The sequence below is a fragment of the Ruditapes philippinarum genome, unplaced genomic scaffold, assembly GCF_026571515.1.
Source record: "Ruditapes philippinarum isolate M1 unplaced genomic scaffold, ASM2657151v2 ctg2_1_1_1_1, whole genome shotgun sequence".
Taxonomy (NCBI): Eukaryota; Metazoa; Mollusca; class Bivalvia; order Venerida; family Veneridae; genus Ruditapes; species Ruditapes philippinarum.
In genome coordinates, this window is record NW_026854799.1 from 575,534 (window position 1) to 592,018 (window position 16,485).

Consider the following 16,485-nt stretch of genomic DNA (forward strand, 5'->3'; position numbering starts at 1 on the left):
TATAGCATCCAACACAATCAAACTGAAATGAATTTGTGTAAACTAAATGTATTGTCTACCTTTAGGTATAGTGCAGATAACTTCATCTGAATCCAGAGGCTTGCTTTCACCAATGTCATTGAAAGCATAGATCCTGAATCTATATGACTGATCAGTTGTTAGCTGAGTCACTTGGTATACTGTCTTCTGGGATATTGTTACATCCGTCCATACCTTCTGATCGGTGGTAACCTGAATTTTGTATCCACTTATTTTTGAGCCGCCATCGTTTTTAGGAGGCTGCCATTCCAGGGTGAGACTGGTGGCGTCAATGTCTTTGAATTTGATTGGTCCAACTGGTTTGTCAGGGACAGCTTTTAAAATAAATACAAAAGATACATGTAGGTTGAAAAGTCATAAGTGAAAATAATAATCTTAATGTATAATTCTCAAAAAGAAGACTGTATTAACTAAGAAATCAGAAAAAAAAATTCTTTCAAAGAAATTGATATTATAAATAGATCAGTCTTATCACTAAATTTACAAATGAAAAAAGTTCATCACTGATACAGAATAAATATGGTATATCCTAATTTAAGTCAATTCATTCATTTATAATCAATCACGAAGTACACATTTCCTACTTACTTTTTTCTTTTTCTGGTTTTGCAGGTCCAACCATGTCAGAAAATGGGCCTTTGCCAGCTTCATTTTCTGCACACACCTTGAAGTAATATTCCACACCTTCCTGTAGCCGTTTCAACTCCAGGCTTGTTGTTGGTGCTTCAACTGTACCTTCCGGTTTCCATGAGCCGTAAGTCTTTTCACGTTTTTCTACATAATATTTAGAAATTGGGGCGCCACCATCTTTCTCCGGTGCTTTCCAATCAAGCACACCTCCGCTTGTGGTAATGTCACTTGTTTTGACATTCCTTGGTGCAGATGGTGGACTGTATGGGCTCTTGGGCTTGACAGTATTGTCCGACTCCAATGGTTTAGATGTGCCAACAGAGTTTACCGACCTTATTTGAACCTGGTATTCTTGTCCCTCTGTCAGATTTGTGAGTTCACAAGTTAATTCTTGATCAGCACGGATATCAGTCATGTGGGTATATGTACGCTTGAATTTCTCTCTAACGTCTACAATATAGTGCGTTATTGGTGAGTATCCGTCACTTTTACTCTTCTTAAAGCTCATAGTTGCTGATGTCTTATTTATGTTTGAGAACACAACTGGTCCAACTGGTGGCGAGGGAACGTCTCTTGGTCGGTCAATCTTTATCGGCTCAGAAATCATTGCCATTTCACTTTCGTCAACATCATTTTCAGCAGTGACAGCAATAATGTAATTCTTTTCATACTTCAAGTCTTTAACCTGAGAGTTGAGTTTGTATGCATCAGTAGTTTCTACGTCCTTCCAGTCATCCTTACCCTCGTGACTAATGTACACATGGTAGTGGTGTATTTTGGATCCGCCATTATCAGCAGGAGCTTTCCATTCAAAGTTGGCTGTTCCATCAGTCAATACTTTGGTAACTTTGACGTTCTGTGGTGGACTTGGTGCAGCTAAGATAAAAATAAATGTTATTTTTAATGTCAGCTTAAAATCCACACAAAACACAAGTTAACTACAACTGAAGATATTGAATATGAGATTATTCTGAGGACTTTATTCTTAAAATATACATTAATGCAAGAATTATTCTTTTTTATGCAATTCTGAAAACTAATCCAGTACCTTTCTATTAGGACATACAATCAATCTTATAATTCTGATGAAAATTGAAAAACATTAAGTACTCACTCTTTGGTTTTTCTGCCTTTATTGCTTTAGGCATTTCTAAGAAATCAGATTGTCCAACTGCATTTTCTGCACAAACACGGAAGAAATATTCTTCTCCGTCCTTCAACTTCTTTGCAGTGAAGTCACATGTGTCGGGCTCAGTGTTTCCACATTCACTCCATTTTGATTTCCAGCTTTCTCTCATCTGGAGGATATATGCTGTGATTGGAGAACCTCCGTCTGTTTTGCTTGGTTGCCATGAGAACTTGATACTGTCCTCTGTTACCTTGACAACATCAAATGGACTTTCTGGAATTGATGGTTTTCCTAGAAAACAAGATAATTTAGTTAAAAGTAGGACAATCAACAACATTGTTTATAACAGTGTATAATTTATCAGTTATCCTCTATAATACACATCAGATACAATCCAAAACAAAATTGCGTGACAATTATTAAGATTTCTATAATTCCAATCACAATCAATGCATACAATGAAGCAAATACCAGTTCTCACCAAAACAAAAGTAGACAAAAAAGGCCTGAATGATTCATCTGATCTCACCAAACAGAGAAGCCATATATCCTTGAACAAAAGTCAAACTCAGCTCTCCATTGCCTATAAACTGTTAAGTTTTTATTTTAAACAGAGATTACATTTAAATTACCTTTATGCTTTGGTGGCGGCATGGCCGAGTGGTTCACGCGTAGGACTAGTAATCTAATGATCGCTAGCCGCATGGGTTCAAACCCTAACAGGGGCAAGTCGTTGTTTCTATGAGCAAGAAACCTTACACTCATTGCTCAGTACTGGTTGGTTCCAGGAACGGATTCGAAAGTGTGTTTATAAGCTAATAGCTTCCTACACAATCGAACTAAATTAAATTCTGTATAAACTAAATTACCTTTAGGTTTCTGGGCAATAACTGGTTTGTCAAGTTCTTCCTTAGGTCCAACACCAGCGTCGTTTTCTGCTGCCACAGCAAAGTAATATGACTGACCTTCTGTCAGATTTGGTACAGTAAACTTCTCATCAAAACTCTTTGTCTGGCCAACCTCCGTCCATTCTCCTGGGCTTGTTGCCATGTAAACATGATAACCTTTGACCTTTGATCCACCATCACTCGTGGGTGGCGTCCATTTGAGGTCTGCTGAGTCTGGTGACACCTTTGTGACCTTGAGAGTGGCAGGAGCTTCTGGTTCACCTTGAAATGATCGAAAACAGATGGATTATTATAATTCTAACTTTACTGTACTAATAATGAAATCTTTATGAGAATTTAATAAAAAAAAATTTCTATAATATACTACATTCATCATTTACACTTACCTATTTTCTTCCTAATTTCAACAGGTTCTGAGGTTTGTAATGGTTCACTCGGACCTTCGACATTGACAGCTATAACGCGGAAGTCATAATCACTGCCAATTCTCAATGTGTCAGCCTTGTACTTTGTTTCTGTAGGACGGACTTCAGCCACCTGGTATTAAGTTATGTATAAATTAGCAAATGATGATTAACAACTCATGGTTAGAAATTTTTTTGTCACATTTGTAACACTAAAACAGATTAGTCACAGACCGTCAGGAAGAACACAGATGGCTCTCCGTATAATATTTAGTTTAAACATATTCTATTTAGCAAATTTCTGTGTAATATTTCAAGCACAGTATAGGTTTATCATAAAGGAAACATAATTGTTGTAGATGGAATTCTGTACAGTTTGTAACTTTTATGATAATCTTACAAAGAAATTGTGTGGTGACAGATTTTGGAAATGTATGTTTAAAACTTTAGAACATTCTTTTCTTATTCTCTATACCTTTTTCCAAATTCCAGAGATACCCTCTCTACTTTCAACGATGTAGTGTTTGACAGGTGCTCCTCCGTCATAGGCAGGTGGTTGCCATGACAATGTAGCAGATGACTCAGTGACCTTTGACACGTTTATTGGTCCGACAGGTTTAGATGGAACATCTAATACAAAATTAATGCAAAATTAAGATAAACATGAAAGTTTGAATTCAAATTCTCATATAAGATTTATTTAATCTGTATTATAAAATTTTAGATGAATAGAACCTAGATAAATCTTAAGTTACATCTCCTTATATTTATTAGTATTACAATTTATCACATGTTAACAATGACACTACAAACACAGCTATTTTCATTAGATTTGTGATACATAAAATAAAACTTTTAGTGTAACATAACATTAAATAAAAATAAATTGTATACTTCATATAAAAATTTCAAGAAACTACATGTAGCTTACCATATGGAGAGGTCAACTGGACTTTGTCTGAAACCAAGGGCTCTGATTGGCCAACAGAATTCACTGCCGAGACACGGAACACATATTCTTGCTTGTCTTTAAGTTTCTCAGCATCGTAAGATGTACTGACTGAGCTAACAGTTGCCACCTTAGACCAAGATGCTCTTGTTACTTCTTTAGCTTCCAAAATGTACTCTTTGACCTTTGCTCCTCCGTCATCCTCTGGTGGTTGCCAGGTTACAGTGACGGAGGTACAGGTTATGTTGGAGAATTCAATTGGTCCAACTGGTGGTGATGGGGCAACTATAGACAAAAAATAATATCAGATAAATCTTGAAGACATTCAAATAAAATTTACAAGTATCATGGGCAAGTACATTCAAATGTTAAAATAAAAGATTTAACAGATATTTCTTTTGCAAACGATCATAAAGTCATTTCTTACATATTGGAAAAGAAGAAGAAATGTATTCTATACGCAGTTCATTTTTTATTGATTTCTATGATATGATCATATAATATATAATATTCTCAATACCTGTTCGTTTTTTCAGAACAGTTGGTGTGTCTGTCTCAGCCAATGGTCCTTTGCCAACAGAATTTTCTGCACACACAGCAAAGTAATACGGTTTATCTGTTTTCAGGTTATCAACCTTATATTCCATATCAAATGCCTTGACCTTGCCGACCCCAAACCATTTGCCTTCACCTTCACGAACAAAGATATGATAAGCCTGCATTTTGTCACTGCCACCATCTTTAGGTGGTTTCCAGGTCAAGGTCACATTGGTTGGTTTCCTGTCTTGTACAGTGAGAAGTGTAGGTGCCGATGGCACAGCTGTAAACACAATCATTAAATAAAGTAACATATTGTACAGCAAAAAATTACTAAACAAAATCATCACCATAACCTTGTTGATGATAAATAAACCTTTGTCTTAAAAGATAAAAAATCATAACAAAAACATTATAAACATTTGAATACAATAAACAGCAGTAGTTAACTTGAACTGTAAGAAAAATGGCTTTAAATTTGAAATTTTAGATAGCTTAGTATTTAATATTGTATAACTGTGTTTTTTCAATTCTATATGTACCAGACGTATACATGATTTTATATGAAATAAAATATTGAAATAAAAAAAAATCACTTTCAAACTGTCGCTATGATTCAAACTCGCTTTGTTTTTAGTTAAAATGAAATAAAACTAAATAAAACATAATAGTTTTTTAACAGACCTTTAGGTCTACAAGGTTTGACTGGTGATGATTCTAGGACTGCACTAGGACCTTCCTTGTTCTCTGCTGTAATTCTAAATATGTACTCGTTGTCTTCGATCAGTCTGGTAGCTGTGTAAGTTGTAGTTGTACCGTTAACTGTACCAGCCTTCGTCCATGTTGATCTACGTGTGTCACGTTGTTCGATCACGTAACCTGTCACTTCTGATCCGCCATCTTTGTTTGGTGGTTTCCATGACAATGTAACAGAGTCTTTGGTGATGTCACTGAATTCTACTGGGCCTTCAGGAGCATCTGGTACATCTAGATTTGAAAATAAGAAATGCAAAAAAACAGTAATACAATATAATATGTTAAAACTACAATGTATATGTTAAGCCACTTGATGAACTGTCTGTAAATTATGGTTTGGAAAAAAGAAAAGTGATATATAGAGCATATTGAACAAGTGGAATAAAAACATATTAAGCAAGCCTATAATATTGTTTTATTAAAATATTTCAATAATTTAAGTATTAAATCTACATGAATATAATATATTATTTATCACATACCCACAATTAAACTGTTTACATTTAAAAATCTTTACCCTATGTTTGTATAACGCAAATGACAGACTTCAAAATATATGCACTGTCATGCAATAGCGTTTTTAAAGAGTCGCAAAAGCAGCATAGGTGTTTGATAAAAAAAAAATTCTCATTTATTTTATCTCCACTCTGTTGTAACTAACTTAAATCAGTAATGTTTAATACTAAAAACATGTCACTATAAAGACAAACTAGCACATACCAAATGGTGATTTGACAGTCACACCATCAGAGACAAGGGCGTCTGACTTGCCAATCTTGTTCTCAGCAAATACTCGGAAGAAGTATTCTTGTCTGTCCTTTAATCTCTGTACACAGTACGATGTTATATCAGCATTTACAGTTGTTACCCTGCTCCACGATGTTTTTGATGCCTCTCTCATTTCGATATAGTAACCAGTCAACGGGGCTCCACCGTCATCCTCACATGGTTTCCATGTAATCACAACGGAAGTTTTCTGAATATCGGAGAATACGATTGGTCCAACTGGTGCTGATGGTTTTGTAGCTTTCTTTTTCAGAACAGTTGGTGTAGTTGTTTCAGTAGCTTCACTGTCTCCAACCTTGTTCCCAGCAATAACAGCAAACTTGTAGTTTTTGCCGGGTTCAAGACCTTTGACTTTATACTCATTGTCAAATGATTTAAGTTTTGCAATTTCTTTGAATTCACCATCATCTTCCTTCATAAGGACAGTATATGAGTTAATCTTAGACCCGCCATCTTCCTTTGGTTTATTCCAGGCCAAGAACACTGTATCATTCTTGACATCCTTGACCTTTACATCTTCGGGTTTACCTGGGGCACCTAAATAAGACATTTATTGTTTAATTAGAGAAAAGCTTCTTTTTTTTTTAAATTTCATTTGGAATATATCTTGCGTAAATATTTCAAAATAAATTCAAAATAACTTCAAAATAAAAAGGTAACATAAAATTGAACAATGAATCTCTTGGATTAAATGATGTCAAACAAAGAAAGAAGAAAAAAACTTCAAACAAAATGTCCTTACCTAGAGGTTTAAGTGGTTTAACAGTTTCCTGTCCCTCTAGTGGTGAACTTTCACCTTTCTTGTTGACAGCCGTGACCCTGAAGAAATATTCATTGTCCTCCAGAAGCTTGGACTGGGTCCATGATGTTGTGTCTTTATCAACAGAACCAGCCTTGGTCCATGAACCGCGGCGAGATTCTCTGTACTCTATATTGTAGCCAGTGATTGGGGAACCGCCATCGTTACGTGGTGGTTTCCAGGTTACAGTTGCCGAGTCTTGTGTAACATCAGAGATTTTGATTGGTCCTACAGGTTGGTCTGGTGCTTCTATAAATAGAATAATATATATATTTTTTTCATTAACTATAACAAGATTAAAGCCAAGATACTTAAACAAAAGATCTGACAAATCTTTTATTTCTTGACTTACAAGTTAATTTAGTGCAAACTTTGAATATACCATAACCTGGTACAATTATATAAACAAACTGTAGACATGTATGGTCTTCCTGATAGCTTTAAATTGCAGTTCAATGTTTTGGCACCTTACAACATCCATGCTTTTGAACTATTTACATGTATAACATAAAACTAGTATATATCCGTATATCTCATACTTTCTTCTAAAAAACTTTTATAACAAAATACTTAATGTCCTAAATTACTAAAGGCAATTGTTGATGCTGGTTTCTTGTGATGATTTAAAAATTAAATAATTATGTAAAAATAAATCATATTGATAATGAAATTATGCTTACTGTAGGCACTCTTCAGTGTTACTGAATCTTTCATCTCTAATGGTTTACTCGACCCTTCTTTATTTTCAGCAGACACACGGAACAGGTAGTTTGTATTCTCAGTTAAATCGGTCACATGATATGTCTCTGTATCTGCAGGTATTCTAGCTACCTTGCCCCAGAATTGTTTGAAACCTTCACGTTTCTCAATGAAATATCCGGTGAGTGGAGCACCTCCGTCATGTTCTGGTGGTTGCCATGACAATGTGAGCTCAGTTCCATCAATGTCGGAAGCTGTTAGTGGACCAACTGGTGTGCTTGGTGGACCTAGTAGAAGGTAATCAGTTACTTGTAGTTTATCATTAAACTTGTATCTCAATCAAAGAAAAATGTAAAGTAGTATAAATATGAGACAAATGTATCTAGGTAAAAAAAAATAAAAGTAAAAGAATTAATAAAACAAATGCAGAAACAATATAAGTTCAACAGTATCATTTCTAAAAGATAATTAATAAGGACATTAACATAAGCTATACTTCATGCAACTGAGTAACCTTAGTACTAAATTAATTCAGAAATGAAGGAGTCACCTAAAGCAAATAAAAGTACCCCCCAAAAAAAACTATTTTCTGAAACCATTAAAAATAAATCTATATATATTTCATAGGATTGTATTGAATAAAATGATCTAAACTTTATACATGGAATATAATTTCTTGCATCAACACTGTTATCATACCTAATGGGTACTCAGGTTTCACTGGTTTCTGTGTTTCAGCTGCAGGACCAACACCGGCTGCGTTCTCTGCTGCTACTGAGAAGTAAAACTTCTTCTCTGGTAAGTCCTTGAACTTGTACACCATTTCTTGTGGCTTCAAGGTCGTGACCTTGACCCATTCATCTGATTTAGCCTCACATTTACTGACAATAAAGGCAGTGGGCTTAGAGCCACCATCGCTGGCAGGTTTCTTCCATTCAATGGTTACAGAATCTTTGTCTACTTTGACAACCTTGAGGTCTTCTGGGGCAGAAGGTGGAGCTAAAAATAGATAATCTCACAGCTCAAACATTTTTTTCAGCATAGAACATTTTATTTCAAATTGCGAAATAAACAAGTGTAAAGAATAAAAGATAATTGAAAGAGCTGAAGAGAATAGAAAATAGAACATAAGGAAACACATTAAAGCTAATTAAATGAACAAGTATTGTCCTGAAAAAAAACCCCAAAACAACACAGTTACTACCCAATTCATATCTTTTCTCATGTCAAGAATTGAAAGGCAATTGTAAGTGCACTACACAAGAAGACATGATTACCAGAACAAGTATAATATGGATATAATTACCAATTTTCTTTTGTGGTTTCACCGATTTTTCTGTTTCGAGAGGTTTACTCTGACCCTCCTCATTTATGGCTGATACACGGAACACATAATCTAATCCATCCATCAGTCCTTCAACAGTAAAATCTGTTGTCAACCCATCTGTGGTTCCTGCCTTTACCCAATTAGATTTTGATGGTTGTTTGTATTCAATCAGGTAGTTTTTGATTGGTGAGCCTCCATCGGAAGTTGGTGGTTGCCATGACAGATCAACAGACTCCTTGGTGATATTATCAACGAGCAAAGGCCCAACTGGTTGAGATGGTACATCTGGAATTAGATTATTATTTTTAATTTCATAATCAAAAATTTAAAAACGATAATTAGTTAAGTTTATACAAATTTATTTAAGTTTGATTGTGATGGAAGCTATAATCTTATTGAAACACTCTTGAATCTGTCCCTGGAACCAAGCAGTACTTAGCAATTAGTGTAAAGTTTCTTGCTCAAGGAAACAACCACATGCCCTGGACGGGGCTTGAACCCACGTGGCCAGCAATCCCTAGATTACTAGTCCGAAGAGTTAACCACTCGGCCATGCTGTTACTCTATTATTGTATAAACAATATCATTATCAAAACTAAATAAAAGTTTTCTTTTATTAAAGATTTTGATTGGTTGATATTCAGCATATAATCATATGAAATTTACAGCTTTCTTATTTCTATTTAATATCCTTTTGTGCAGATGTTAATGCATAAGTAAAACAATAAGCTTTGTTCTCTTTATGTTTAAAAGTTAAAAATAAAACACCAACCATATGGACTCTTGGCAACAATAGGTGCTTTGGTCTCACATGGTTCACTTTGACCTTTCTTGTTCTCAGCTTTGACCCTGAACAAGTACTCTGAACCCTCTAGAAGCTTGTCAACAGTGATCTCAGTCACGTCTTTAGATGTTTTACCAGCATTTGTCCAAGTTGGTCTCTTCATATCACGTTTTTCTACCATGTAACCAGTAATTGGTGAACCACCATCGTAAGTTGGGGGTTTCCATTGGAGTTTCACGGTAGTTTTTTGCACATCCAGAACCTCTACTGACTCAGGTTTCTCTGGAGCTTCTATAATTTAAATAATTTAATACATAGGTAAAATGTTCAACATAAATAAGTAATATCTAAAAAATGTTGAGCCATTTTTACTTTTATTAACACAAATATGTTTGAGTTAATTTAAAAATACAAATTTGTTGATCAATCAAATCAGTATGTACTTTTGGCTGCATTTCTGTATGTTGTTATATATTTGATAATGATGAGACACAGTTAAAGATATGAAACTGACACTTTTTAGCTACTTAAGTAAAAAGAAATTGCCAAATTTCATTCATGCAATATTTCAAAGAGTTATATAAAAGTAAATTTTGTTCAATAATTCAATAATTATGTGACAGAATGTATTTTGTGAACTATTCTCACTACAGCTTTATTTTAAGATGTTAATAACACACTGGTAACCTTCAAGACTCTTATATAAATAATCTTATCAGGTTAGTTACTTTAATTTATAAATAGCAATGTGACCTGATGATCGCATCTATCCCTAAAACTGATATTTTGTTTGATTAAGTTTACTTACTATTGTGTATAACTCTGTTACTCTTTGGTCTACTAACCTTATCTAAGCGTGCCACGCTCTGTATCAAATCAGTTAATAAATGATAGTTCAGCATTATAATGTGTTGCTTCTCTATAGAAAACATAACAATCTGGCAATGAGAATAACTATAACATTTACCTATTGGTTTAACTGGTTTAAATACTTCTGATGTTGCACATTCACCATATCCAACATCATTCTCAGCTGAGACTCTGAAGTAATAATCTTTTCCCGTCTCAAGATCTTTCACCGTGAATTGTGTCGATAATTTATTGGCTGTTGTCAAGTCACGCCAAATTTTGCCATCCTCTGACACTTCGATCTTGTAGGATTTAATTGGTGCACCGCCATCTTTCTTTGGTGCGGTCCAGTTTAGGACAACACTGTCTTTGGTTGGTTTTGTGAAGGTCACACTACTGCCTGGCTTACTTGGAGCTTCTGTAAGTTTAAGTTGGCCAAAAATTCATATTGGTCATTCTAAGATGTAATTGAAGTACATTGTAATTATTACTTGAACAATTTTGAAAATGAGTTTAGATTTTGTCATGAGGAAATGAACAACACGTTTGCATTTCAGACATAGATCAGTCAAAAAGCTAATGTGTATCTTTTTGATTGGTCTGATTGATTGGGTTTTACGTCTCACTGACACAGTATAGGTCATATGGCTACATTCCAGCTTTACTGGTTGAGGAAGACCTCAGTTGCCCTTTCGTGTATTAATTTAGGCACGAACTGGCACCTGAGTAGAACCATCAACATTCCATAAGCTAGCTTGATAGCTTCCTCACATGGAAGAATCCTAAGTACCTGTCAGGATTCAAACTCACAGTGGTGAGAGACAAGTGGTGTTTAACTTTTACTTACAATAAATACTTTATAAACTGAGAGGCAATTGAATTCTGTTCATTTATGATTGAAATGTTAGATTTTGTCAATAAGGAAATGAATAACAAATTTGGATCAGACAATAGGCCAAAGTTACTAGTGTATCTTTTTGATGTTTGTTTGATTGGCTTTTATATGTCACATTAACACAGTATAAGGTCATATGGTGACGGTCCAGTTTTACTGATGGAGGAAGACCTCAGGTATACTGCTGGATTCAAACCAACAGCAGTGAGGGGCAAGTGGTGTTTATCTCATTGATTATACAAATTAAGTCAGGTAACATAAGTGTATCCCTCAAATCTCCACTATTATTATAAGATATGCAGTGTAGAAGGGTGTTTTTGTACAGTATTCACATAACGGTGTTAAACTGTCATGGACCTATTTATTCAGTTGGCTAGCACATTCAGGACGTTGATCCAAAATCCCTTAAAAGTTACCTATAGACTATTCCAAAAGTCATAGCTGAGTGTGCCCAATTGTTACGGATTGAAGCAGTAAAAGATTACTCATTTTATAAAACCTGAACTTTATATAATACAAACCTGCTGGCTTTTTAGGTTTAATTTCTGTGTCAGTCACAAGTGGTTTACTTTGTCCTTCAGCATTTATGGCTGACACTCTGAACAAGTATGGCTGATTTTCCATCAGTTTTCCGACTGTCTGATTTAAAGTGTTTGCATCAACCTCAGCAACGGGGCTCCAGGACATTTTCTTTGTGTCACATTTCTCAACAAGGTATTTTGTGATTGGTGAGCCGCCATCTTGTTTTGGTGGTTGCCATGACAACGTGACACTGTCAGCTGTGATGTCAGAGACAGCCAGAGGGCCTACTGGTGCTGATGGTACTTCTGTTTTTTACAACACAAAATTACCATAATTGATCATTGAATTGAATTGTATCATGGCATGTGATGTCAAATATGAATAAATGATACAACACTTATTAAATCTTGTTGAAAATTTACTTTTTAAACTTGTCTTTTGAGAGTTAGGTTCTGTGTTCTATTTATATAAATCCTAATAATTTATCAGAAAGATATTACATTTTCTTAAACATCAACATATTGAACTAGTTTTCCTTACTTAAAATGTTTGAATTTCTATTTTTAAACCAGTAATTTTAACAGGGCTAAAATCCCTTGGTTATATTTTCACATAATAAGTAGGAAGTGAACAGAAAAATGTTACATTTTCTTATACATCAACATATTGAACTCGTTCTCTTTACTTAAACTGTATGAATTTCTATTTTTAAGAGATTTCTTACCATTTTATGTTAAGTTTTCTTTCAAAATGCATTATCATGCTCATGCATAACCTTTCAGTGTTTGTTTCAGCATGCATCTCCAGTTGTCTCCCTTACTCCTTCACTCTTCTTTCAGGTCAATTTATAGGTGGATCCATAAGGCACCTAGTTTTATTTTCTAGTAGGTTGGCATGCACACATTCAATTTTTGCATATTCATTAGTGATGCAATACTAGTATTCTTTATAGCAGTAAACTATGAAAGAATTTTATACAATTATATATGATGGTTAATTTCAACAATCTGATTGTGAAGTTCATCGCAAATTTGGAGTCTCCTATTGAAAACTTTAAGAAAAATTCACTCAAAATATGTGGTTCTTTCATTTTGTGGTAGTTGAAATAATAACATAGGACAAATATGTTCAGTCTTCTTAATGTGATGTCAAGATCATAAATTGGTTTTAGGAAGCAGATATTTGTGTTAATACATATCTTGATAATTCAATATTAATACTTATTGGTGTCTTCTCCAAAATAAAGTTTATAAAATTTTATAGGTAGCTTTAAAACTAGTTTTTGTTTGACATTGAAAAATATCATGAATCCAATTATATTTTAGTTCCTATATCTTATCTTTAAAATTGGATTCGATAATGAAGGGTATAAGAGAAAGTAATAAACTCTAGCACTGCATTGCTTGCTTGCTTGATTGACTGACTGATAGATTGATTGATTCTAAGCTAAAATTTGAAACTTACCCATCAACACAGCATTACTTGTAGACTGGTTTTCCATGACTGCTTCTAACCAGTGTATTCCAGATTTTTATAAATTTAATGACAAAAATCTGGAATAAGGGTGATCATTGACTAATCAATGATATGGTACCTCATTTTAATTAGATATTAATTAATATGTGTTTTGTTAATTGGCAAGAAGGAATTAAAGTAGGTGATAGTGGTAATCAAAGCAAACAGGGAAGATTGTGAAGTTATTTACATCCTTTTATTGTATAATTATGTATACAAAAATAGAATATGATAAAATATAATACATAAATATGTAAATATAATATTATGAGATTTCTTGTATATATTTATTGTATAATTATGTAAGCTAGAGCAAAATTAAAGCACTATAATGTGACCACATCTTATTTACACAAAATAATTTTACATAATCTTATGACTTAAAACAGAGTTTACCTGCAGATACTTGGTTACAAGAACACAGCTAATATAAGATTAAAAAAAAATATCTGAGAACAAATATTATGGAACACAAGATTATCTGAGAAATGAAATTTCTCATAGATATGGTAAATATAGTGTATTTTCCTCATAATCAAATGACATTTCATGGCAACAATGTTTAAGAAAAGAGATGGTAGCACAAGTCACTGTTTTAAAGTCCTAAACAATGGAACCATCTTTATTTAAAAATCTGTGTGTTGTTCTTTTTTCCCCAATTTCCATCTTTGAAAACTATGTTCAAAATGAATAAACATTGAATTTTAAACCCTTTAATTTTAAAACAATTACACTCTTGTCTTGGTTATTATGCCCTATGCAGATAGAGGAATTGTGTATAAGTTTGGGTATAATGTATTATGCAAACAGTAGATACAATGAGAGTTCCATGGTAACTACTTCATATCTTTGGGATTTATAAATGAGGATTTAAATAATCTTTGATTATAGATTTAGTTATGGATATATACCGAGTATTTTGATATTTAATTACAAAAATAACAAAAAAAACAAAACAAAATAAAACCCTTATTTTCTGAAGTTCTTCCCAAAATGTACATAAATGAAATGACCTTGAAAATGTAATATTCTTGTTTATATTAATAGTATATAAATATATTGTATATTATTCAGCTTAATTAAGTAAAATACTGTTTCTTAAAAGCACCATGTATATTATTCCTTGACAAATATTGTTTATGACAAATATTGTTTATGATTTAACTTTATACACATTTAAACTATATTGTGTTGAGGTATAAAATCTAGAAAACAATATTTAATGGCATACAAGCAAGCAGCTTAAGAGATAACAATCTATATGAAATACTAGTATAATAATGTGATGTAAACATAACTAAATAAAAACAAGCAATAGTTTAAATATAAACAAAACAATAAACATGTATAACAAAAAATCATTCTGAACAAAGAGTACAGCGTAACATACTCGAGTACAGCTTTACGTACTTGAGTACAGTTTATGTACTTGAGTACAGACTAACATACTTAAGTTTAGTTAAAAATCATGCTGCTCACTAAATTAATGTCTAACACATGCTTTAACTTAAAAGACTTACAACAGCAGTCCAAACATTTTTATCAAGTACATTTTTTTCCTTAAATTTCAAGTAATTTTTTTTTATAAAAATAAAACTGCAGAAAATAGAAAGAGATGCTGAAACTGAACTTTAAGAGACTATTTTAGACTATATGGTTTTCATTCTCTCAGCTACTCTCAATGTAAAATAATACAAAAATGCCATCTTAGATTTTAAATGCCATATCTTAACATTTGAACAACCATGTTAACTGACCTTCTGCTTTAGATCAAGTCAAAAAAAATATTGCCAGTTTAACAAACAAAACTATCTGATAATGTTGAAATCAAAACATTTCGTGTAATAGGAGATAATTAAAAACAACAACAAAAAACAACAAAAAAATAAAACAAAAACACAGAATCATGCAAACATAATTGTTAGTTATCTTTTTGAAACAATGATCTGATTATGGGTATTAACAAGATGCAACAAAGGGGAAGAACTCCAAGCAGCAGTCATCTCTCATAAAGGGGGATCACTCTGTGAAACATACCAAATCCACTCTTTGGGGTAACAGCTTTGTCTACTTCGATTGGCTCCGAAATTCCAACTTCATTTTTGGCAGAGACGCGGAAAAAGTATTCCTTTCCTTCAACAAGGTCTTTGACGCAGTAAGATAATTCTGCAGCGTCAACTGTCGTGACTTTCATCCACATGGAACGACCTTGATCTCTGCGTTCAATGATGTAAGATAAAATGTCAGTACCTCCATCATCTTTTGGTGGTTGCCATGACAATGTAACACTGTCACGAGTTACTTCATCAATCGTAAGATTTTCTGGTTTCTCTGGAACATCTGAAAAAAACAAACAAACAGACATTAATCTAAGAATATTTTTCTCAATAAATTGTGTTACAAGACATTAAATATGGAAATATTCGCATTTATTCATCTGTCCCACTTCTTAAAAAATGACAATTACTTTCCATGCAAGATGCCTCCTCAAGTGAAATGTTGAACATTCCATAATTAATAAAAGTCATAAATAACATGCAAGATAATTTTGAGACTTACCAATAACTTCAATGTCAAATTTAGCTGTAGCTTGTCCAGCCTCATTTTCAGCCAGGATCGAGTATAGACCATCATCCTCTCTTGTGACCTTTTTCAAGGTCAATGTTGTTGCTTTATCACTAATGTCAAGAGTTAAGCGTCCATGGGATCTGACTGGTTTTTCGTCTTTGCTCCAAGTCACAGAAGGCTTGGGTAGACCAGATACCTTGACTGGTATTTTCAAGGTTGAGCCAGAGTTCAAGGTCACAATATCACGGAACTTGTTGTCGTAGTCAAGTTTAGGTTTGTCTAAAAGAACAAAATATTGTACAGTTATTTTAAGCTTACCAAATTATTGACATGCTATTATTGGTTGAAATCTAAGATATTTTATCTGTAACAAAGTCTCAAATATAATG

General features: G+C 33.5%; 1 protein-coding gene across 1 annotated transcript in view; it reads right to left on the bottom strand.

The window, feature by feature from the left end:
* Window positions 1–16,485, bottom strand: part of LOC132741091 (titin-like) — a 284,076-nt gene that overhangs the window by 13,020 nt on the left and 254,571 nt on the right. The window contains exons 168-186 of the mRNA XM_060729177.1: window positions 16,088–16,375; window positions 15,566–15,868; window positions 12,013–12,318; window positions 10,715–11,014; window positions 9,736–10,038; window positions 8,943–9,248; window positions 8,336–8,635; window positions 7,618–7,923; window positions 6,881–7,186; window positions 6,073–6,675; window positions 5,281–5,583; window positions 4,580–4,879; window positions 4,042–4,344; window positions 3,586–3,740; window positions 3,093–3,243; window positions 2,668–2,967; window positions 1,784–2,089; window positions 628–1,545; window positions 60–353 (exon numbers count right to left, since the gene is read on the bottom strand). Coding sequence (XP_060585160.1) covers window positions 60–353; window positions 628–1,545; window positions 1,784–2,089; window positions 2,668–2,967; window positions 3,093–3,243; window positions 3,586–3,740; window positions 4,042–4,344; window positions 4,580–4,879; window positions 5,281–5,583; window positions 6,073–6,675; window positions 6,881–7,186; window positions 7,618–7,923; window positions 8,336–8,635; window positions 8,943–9,248; window positions 9,736–10,038; window positions 10,715–11,014; window positions 12,013–12,318; window positions 15,566–15,868; window positions 16,088–16,375 — 6,351 coding nt within the window. The remainder of the gene's footprint in view (window positions 1–59; window positions 354–627; window positions 1,546–1,783; window positions 2,090–2,667; window positions 2,968–3,092; window positions 3,244–3,585; window positions 3,741–4,041; window positions 4,345–4,579; window positions 4,880–5,280; window positions 5,584–6,072; window positions 6,676–6,880; window positions 7,187–7,617; window positions 7,924–8,335; window positions 8,636–8,942; window positions 9,249–9,735; window positions 10,039–10,714; window positions 11,015–12,012; window positions 12,319–15,565; window positions 15,869–16,087; window positions 16,376–16,485) is intronic.